General features: G+C 49.9%; 1 protein-coding gene and 1 long non-coding RNA gene across 4 annotated transcripts; one reads left to right on the top strand and one right to left on the bottom strand.

Moving 5' to 3' along the window:
• Positions 1 to 80: 80 nt before the first annotated feature.
• Positions 81 to 2871, bottom strand: LOC127292893 (uncharacterized). Of its 3 annotated transcripts, none has more exons than XR_007845418.1 (5): positions 2534 to 2871; positions 1735 to 1827; positions 1521 to 1645; positions 804 to 1248; positions 81 to 725 (listed from the first exon to the last, which is right to left on the bottom strand). It is a non-coding gene; the product is annotated as an uncharacterized lncRNA (long non-coding RNA). The 3 variants fall into 3 exon arrangements; XR_007845420.1 differs by having other exon boundaries at positions 2508 to 2871; XR_007845419.1 differs by lacking the exon at positions 2534 to 2871 and adding an exon at positions 2399 to 2501.
• Positions 2872 to 2958: 87 nt separating this feature from the next.
• On the top strand, positions 2959 to 5866 carry LOC127292892 (heat stress transcription factor A-2a). The gene is made up of 2 exons (XM_051322415.2): positions 2959 to 4756; positions 4833 to 5866. Exons 1-2 carry the CDS (start codon positions 4349 to 4351, stop codon positions 5619 to 5621), a joined length of 1197 nt encoding a protein of 398 aa, XP_051178375.1. The 5' UTR covers positions 2959 to 4348; the 3' UTR covers positions 5622 to 5866.
• The last annotated feature ends 1627 nt before the right edge of the window (positions 5867 to 7493 follow it).

The following is a 7493-nucleotide window of genomic DNA, read 5'->3' on the forward strand; positions in this document are numbered from 1 at the left end:
TGGTACATTCAAAATATTAGATAATTAATCTATGTACTCTTTTCTGTGTCCCCACTACTAACATTTAAATCCATACCAGCTAATGAATAACAGTGAAATTCATAAGTGAATTTAGAACATATGTGCTGACGAGTTACTATGCCCATTGAACCAGTTTTTCAGCTCACTACATAGTATACAGAGCTCCCAACAACATGAGATGTCAAGCGATGAACAATCCAACACTAGCTTATATACAGTGATTTAAGGACCTTGAAAAGATAAAACATTTTTATTTTTTCTTCGGACATTTACGGCTGTCATGTAGCACAAGTTCTTTGCATGTGCCGCAAACGCGTGGCACCCGTACAGTAACACCTAATTTTTTCTTTGGCTGTGCCTTCTTTTCCTTGTCTCGATGGCCCTTAATTCTCGAGCATGTGCCTCTTGCGTCGATATTGGTAGGTGTTAGGATATCAACTTGGGTAGGGAAGGAGCTACCAACAAATGATTCTTGTTCTTGTTGTGAAGTATGAGCTACAGCAAGCGTAGACTGGGAAATAGTTGATTCCAAATCACACAGACCCGAATGGAGCAAGTCCAGTCCTCCACTTGAGTTTTTCGCATGTCGGATGAGATCTTCGAATTTGTTCCGTGCTACCGAGATCTTTCGTCTTGTTTCCATGTCAACATAGTCAATGGGATTATCATCAAGTGGATTTCCATCTCCATCATAGACAATGTCTCTATAGGAAAAAACAAGTTAGAACGTGAACAGTCTTAAATCAATCAAATATTCACTATAGGTATGGAATTAAAATTACCTTTTGCACATCTTCTCCCATCTTTTGAGTATATAAAAATTTGGAAGTTCATTTATCTTTGCTCCCCTCAGGACACGTATGACATGGCGGCACACAATTCCCTTGTTCTCAAAAAGCATACACGAACATTTGGTTATCATGGTTGTTGTTTGTAAATTAACTTCTCTTACCTTGTTATTTTGACCTTGCGCCTTTTATTTGAAGCATTTTTATCCAAGTAGTCAACAGTATGAGTATCTTTTGTGGAACGGTATCCCTCCCTTGCGCATAAGAAACGCTTCCAGTGAATTACATTGTTCACCATCCTTTGTGACCCAAGACGGACACCAAATCCCACGTGGTGTGCATAGTTCTTGTAAAATGCCTCTACAGAAGCAATGTCATCAAATCTCATGCCTACTATTGGTTTTATTGCCTCGTCGCACACTGGTTTATGCAATGAGCCCTGGAAAGATGAATAAGTCAACACAGCTTTCATAGTTACGAAGATCGAGCACACATATGCATGTAAGCTCTCTGTGTCAAACATGCCAAATGATTCTAGAGATTTACATTCATCGTGGTTTTCGGGTAATAGCACTTGTTTCTTCAATTTGAGAAAATATAGTTATGAGATCTCATGTGCTCATGCCAAACGTAAACACTCAAAAGCCACTGACCACTATAAAGTGTAGATTTGAATTGTGCAAAAAAGCATACAATCAGCAGTACACTTACATCTTGCGAAAAGCATTGTCTCTTCTTGGGTGTAGAGAATTCACTAAGAGGAAGCATCCTAGAATTAATCTCTGAAAAAGAGTTGGCATCACTTAATTCTGTCATTCCCAAGCTATTGACTGAGTCTGCAAAATAAATAAAAGACTGAGCTGAAGCACACATGATTATTATGAAGAACCAGAAATATTGGCACTATTGACACCAAAAAACTTACCTGAGATAGTTGGTACGGTACGCGGATTGGCCGGGCATGCAAGGATTGGTGATGGTGAGGTTGCACTGGTCCCCTCCATTTAGAAGAACAATTCTGCATTAGTTTCATATCAGTAACAGGACAGTAAAATCCAATGAATTCTTTTTCTCTTTTCCTATCGTGAGTACAAAACAAGACACATGCCAAGAACCGGATCATGTCTAAAGGTAATGCATTCATATTAGAGAAGGTTCCTGGACCACTTAACTGACCGTATTACATACCATAAAGCATCAAAATCAGATTAAAAATAAGTTGATTTCACTACATGGTGGAAAACTAGGAAGAAATACATGGTGCCATAAAAGAAGATTCCTGCCATCGGTGTATACACTTCGCGTCCTAATTATTGCATGGTAATTTAGGTGAATTAACATGTTCTTCTACAGAAACCTAGAAGTGAAGAAAAATAGAAGAACATAGGCATATCTGAATATTTCTCATACCAAAGAGCATAATGTAATGCAGCAAAGTTTTCTCTTCATTTCATTATCAGAACTGGTATAAAAATAGTTACAAATATTACTCCCTCCATTTGTATTTAATTGACCTTAATTAGAACCACTGCTACTTCATTTGTGATGTGTCCATGCGTCAGTTAAAACCGAACAGAGGTAGTAGTTACTACTGTGAGTGAAAACGACAGAACGCAAAACTGTGTAGTTTCCTTTTGAATCCTTGTCGGAGAATGTAAAATATTAGTAGCAGGGCCCAAATTAGATAAGGAACTCAACAGATTTCAGGAAAAAGCACAACGAACCGTGGGCGATTTTGTGGCACCGTCCCAAGCTCGCTTTACGAGCTGCAGCCACCGTCGCTAGGCCTCCATTGCCGCCGCACGAGAGAGGGGAAGAAGGAAGGAATGTCGTTGTCTCCGTCGGTACACGCCGGCACAGGATGGGGAACGGCGGAACGCCACTACCGCCGTCGGCTTCGCCTGGACTGGAGGTGGATTTGGGAACTAGGGCTGAACAGAGCGCGTGGGGATGGAAGGATACATTACCAAAATATGGAGTAGAACGGGGTGTTTGATGCAAAAATGTTCCACCAGATCTAAAAGCCCGATCTGTGCCACAGATTTCACATCAAATGGTCCAGAATACCCGATCCTTCGATCGCACGTTATGCCCAGATCTCATACAAGTGCCCCCCCGCAAGGGGTGATCACGACGAGATGGCCAGGACGTACGCGTGCAGCGGCGTTGCCGGGGGTCGCTCGTCGGCGCGCGCAAGAGAAATCCATGGTGATGCCGCTCACGTTCCAGGCCTCCGCTGGCGCGCCCTCGGGCTTTCGCAGGTAAACACAGAGAAAGGCCGCACGCACGGGCCAGATTTTGGTCCTTTCATGTTCCGGGCGGACGGCCCAGACCTCCCCGCCGGGCCGCGGCCGTACGTTCTTCTCCGTCGCCTCTCCAATCTCCATGCGTCCCGTGCTGCCTGCAACAAAGAGACAGGGCGACCCACGCCGTATAAACAACTGCGCGCTCGACCGCGCTGACGTGCCTACGTCGTCGCGGCGACAGCGAGACCGCCGACCTCCCCGAAAATATCTCACGGCCGCCGCCCACGACGCCACGTCGTCCATGCCTCCGGCGCCGCAGCAACCAGACTGACGACACCGCACCACAGACCTTGCCCTGTAGCAGCAAAAGTACTCCTCCGGCGCACGCCCGCCCGCGTAGAAAAAGACAGCCTCCTCAGCTCCGGCGGCGCCACGCGGCCTCCACCAAAATATCCCACGCCGCAGCGGCATCACAGCACGCCCGAGCGGCCACGCGCCCAGCCAACTTGGCGCGCTTTCCGCTCGTAGTCGGCGGTCAATGGCCGTGGAGCCTACCCCGTACCGCTATCCCCGCCCACGGATTGGCGGAAAGCGACGGAGCAAGCGGGCAATAAGATAAGCGGCAACTTGTGCGACGCTTCCAGAACCCTCCTCCCCCTCCGGCCCTTCCAGAACTCTCCCCTGGCCACGTCACCGCATCGATAATAAGATAAACCATGGAGGCGAAGATATTTCCAATCCTTCCATCGCAGAAGCGTCTGGAAACTTCGGAATTGGAAGCCCGGGTGGGTGGGTGCGCGCGTGGGGGCCGAGCTCTATAAATGGGCGGCCACCGCGTGCTCGCCCGCTCAACCACCTCAAACAAGTACGAGCGGAAAAGCTCTGTACTTTGCCGTCCTTCTCCTCCATCCATGGTCCGGTCTTGTAAGGAATGTGCTCTCTGTACTATCTCTACTCTGCCGTTTCCTGAATTGGTTCAGCAGCATTGCCAATTCGTCAATTTTGGGGAAGTTTACTTAACTGCAGCTCCATTTCTTCAGAAAATCGCCTTTTCCCCTTCATCTTGCAACGATCTCTGTTAGCCTCTGATTGCTGTTTGATTCAGAAAAGGTCATTTGCCGGTTTGATTATCTGGAGGGCGATGTTTTTGGCGAAGATCGCCCTCCACTAATTTGGCCGCTTCTTGATTAATCTTTCTGGACTTCTTCTTTTTCCCTGGTCCGACTAGCGGCGATGTGCAGGCCGTAATCCCCTGTCTCCCAATACTCCATTGTCTTTGTCTTTCGTTTCACCATGGATCCGTTCAAGTTCAACGGCATCGTGAAAGAGGAGGAATTCGAGTACTTCGCGGGCGCCGCACCTGATGGCTATCCGCCATCCTCTTGGGCCGCCGCGGATGGCTATCCGCCGTCCTCTTGGGCTGCCATCGGCGCCGCAGCGGATGGCTCCTCGTGGGACGGCGCCGGCGCCCTGGCGGAGCTGCCACGGCCGATGGACGGGCTCGGCGAGGCCGGCCCGACGCCGTTCCTGAACAAGACGTACGAGGTGGTGGACGACCACAGCACGGACACCGTCATCTCCTGGGGCGTCGCCGGGAACAGCTTCGTGGTGTGGGACGCGCAAGCCTTCTCCACGGTGCTCCTCCCGCGCTACTTCAAGCACAGCAATTTCTCCAGCTTCGTCCGCCAGCTCAACACCTATGTAAGCCCTCGCCAATTCGGCCGGTCGTTTAGTGCGAATTGAACCTGATGTGCTATATATCTTCGCATTGTTGCAGGGGTTCCGGAAGGTTGATCCGGACAGGTGGGAGTTCGCGGCGGAGGGGTTCCTGCGGGGGCAGAAGGAGCTGCTGAAGACGATCAGGCGTCGGCGGCCGCAGTCGAGCACGCCTGCGCAGCAGCAGCACCACCAGCAGGGGACGGGGCCGGGGCCGTGCCTGGAGGTGGGGCAGTTCGGGCACGAGGGCGAGGTGCACCGCCTGCAGCGCGACAAGGGCATCCTGATCGCGGAGGTGGTGAAGCTGCGGCAGCAACAACAGGCGACGCGGGAGGTGATGGAGGCCATGGAGGCGCGTCTCGCGTCCACTGAGCAGAAGCAGCAGCAGATGACGGTGTTCCTGGCGCGGGCGATGAAGAGCCCGAGCTTCCTCAAGATGCTCGTGGACCGGCAGGACCAGCAGGCGCGGAGGAGGGAGCTCCAGGACGCGCTCTCCAAGAAGCGCCGCCGGCCCCCGATCGAGTACATCCTGCCTCATCAAAACGGCGAGACCGGTAGTGGCAGTGGCAGCTACAGCCCCGCAGCGGCGCACGGGTACAGCCCCGGGCTCGCGGACGGCGCAGCGCTAGCGAACGGTGGCGAGGGCGTGCGCGCGGACGGAGGTGATGGAGGCGGGGAAGACACGGAGAGCTTCTGGATGGAGCTGCTGAGCCTGGGCCTGGAGGAGAAGCAGAGAGAAGCTGGGGGAGGTGGGGACGCTGAGGTGGACGACGACGTGGACGATGAGGTGGACGTTCTGGTGCAGAGCCTATACCACCTCAACCCAAACCGGACCCACAACCCTGAGTGAGAGGAGGAAGGTTCGAGAAGTTTCCAATTGGAGGTGGAGGAGGTAGGGTAGGAGGAGGAGCAAGAAGCGTTGGTACTGGTAGTGCTCCATTCCATGCGTTGGTTTCCTTTGTTCATTTTCTAGTAGTAGCACCTGACATCTTGTCGGGGCCCGCCTGCATGCGCAAGTTGCCGAAAACAGAAAGGGCCTTGCCTGTCTGGCCAAAGCCGTCGTGAAATAATGCTTCGAGATGCTTACTGAATTTAGTACTCCCAGTGTACGTAGATCCTGATTCTTAATTTGGTGCACCAATAGCAGCTCGACAAGGCCATCTATAGCGGGTCGACTCAAATCAGCAATCTACATTGTTTATTTTTGCCTGTTTGGATCGGCCCTGCCTGGACAATGCGCATAGCGGCGTGACCTATTCGCGTAGTGGATAAAAAATGACGTGAAGTTTAAGAAAATGAGTAAAAATTTGATAAAAATTTCATTGATTCAACATAATCTGATTCAACATAATTTGGTTGTCATTTGTCTACGAGGCAAACCAACAGGTAACAAATCAGGTCAAAAAATGGTTACAAATCGCGCTACCTACATTAGCATGCGCTCAACGGAACTACCGATCATGCAAGATGATCTGATTACTGTCTCTATTTGTTTTTACGAGTACTTTTTTAGCTGGTATTGAGCACTATCTTTTTATTAAGCTGGGATATGAGGTACTGTACATGAGGGTATATTTAAGTTCATATGTAAACATGCCAGAAACAACCAGCACTAAATTCCGAAAGAAACTACAATGCATTGGCAAGAATGTTTTGCATGACGATAACAAAGGAGGACGTCCTTCGCGGCCTCCTCCGATTCATATTAGTTGCCTCTAATATAGATATATCTAGATATATCCTTTGTCGCTACAAGGTTTTTCATCGATGCTAGCATCCGAGATGGACATGTAGCTTTGTCCGTGTGCAAGGATACCAAAGTCTTAGGCGAGATTCGATTTACTTTGGGTCGTTGTCCTCTTCCCGCAAGAGTCTCTAGATAGCCGAAGTGAAGAGGCAATTATTGCATAAGTGGCGGCCGATTTAGGAGCGGAGAAGCACTACGGCAGATTGGTTGTGAGTGTTGGACAGTAACTACTAGCATGATTAATTCCAAAATATTAAGCATGACGACAGTAACTACTAACATGTGAAACTCGAACATACTAGATGCATTAATCAACATGAATAGTAGCATGGCAAACGGTACAATATCCATCGCTAAACAGATCGAGATATGTCGCACGTATCGATCTGGTGGAGATGGCGGTGTAGCAGATGACGTCGCAGCAGTAACGTTGTTGATGACAACATTGTTGACGACGGGAACGATAGGTCGAACTAGACGGCGTTGAAGACGACGGTAGGCAGCACCGCCCGACTTGGACGGAAGGCGACTCGTGATGAAGAACTTGAGCAATCGTGCAGTGCGCTTCTCAAAAATCTAATTCGCCCTCTCCTGTACAGGATCGCAAAAGCGAGCGGTTCCGGAGACCTGCTCTCCCGTTCACCGGTGCACGCCGACGGGCGGGATGGAGTAGGCTACGATGGCGGCGCAAGCAGAGAGAGGTGGAAACCCTAACTCGTGTATATGGTGTGTTTCTTCGGTAGCCGGGCAAGAGATTATATAGGCTCGAGAAACCCTAGGCAACGTGGGCCACGCCCACGTCGCACGAACGTTTCGATTCGGTTAAAGATAGCCCATGATCCGGGAGCGACCCGAACCGACTAACTGCGACACGTCCGTCTAGAACTCTGTTCGTTTTCCTGAACTGCAAAAAGAAAGGAAAATCTCGGCTCGAGGCTCAATCCACTCACCACGATCACGACGCGTCGTGTCGAG

Source organism: Lolium perenne, chromosome 4 (genome assembly GCF_019359855.2).
Source record: "Lolium perenne isolate Kyuss_39 chromosome 4, Kyuss_2.0, whole genome shotgun sequence".
Classification (NCBI taxonomy): Eukaryota; Viridiplantae; Streptophyta; class Magnoliopsida; order Poales; family Poaceae; genus Lolium; species Lolium perenne.

Excerpts from the sequence above, each read along its gene's own strand:
- LOC127292892 (XM_051322415.2), top strand. The coding sequence starts at position 4,349 with ATGGATCCGTTCAAGTTCAACGGCATCGTGAAAGAGGAGGAATTCGAG. Across the intron at positions 4,757-4,832 it reads TCCGCCAGCTCAACACCTAT|GGGTTCCGGAAGGTTGATCC; the intron begins GTAAGCCCTCGC and ends GCATTGTTGCAG.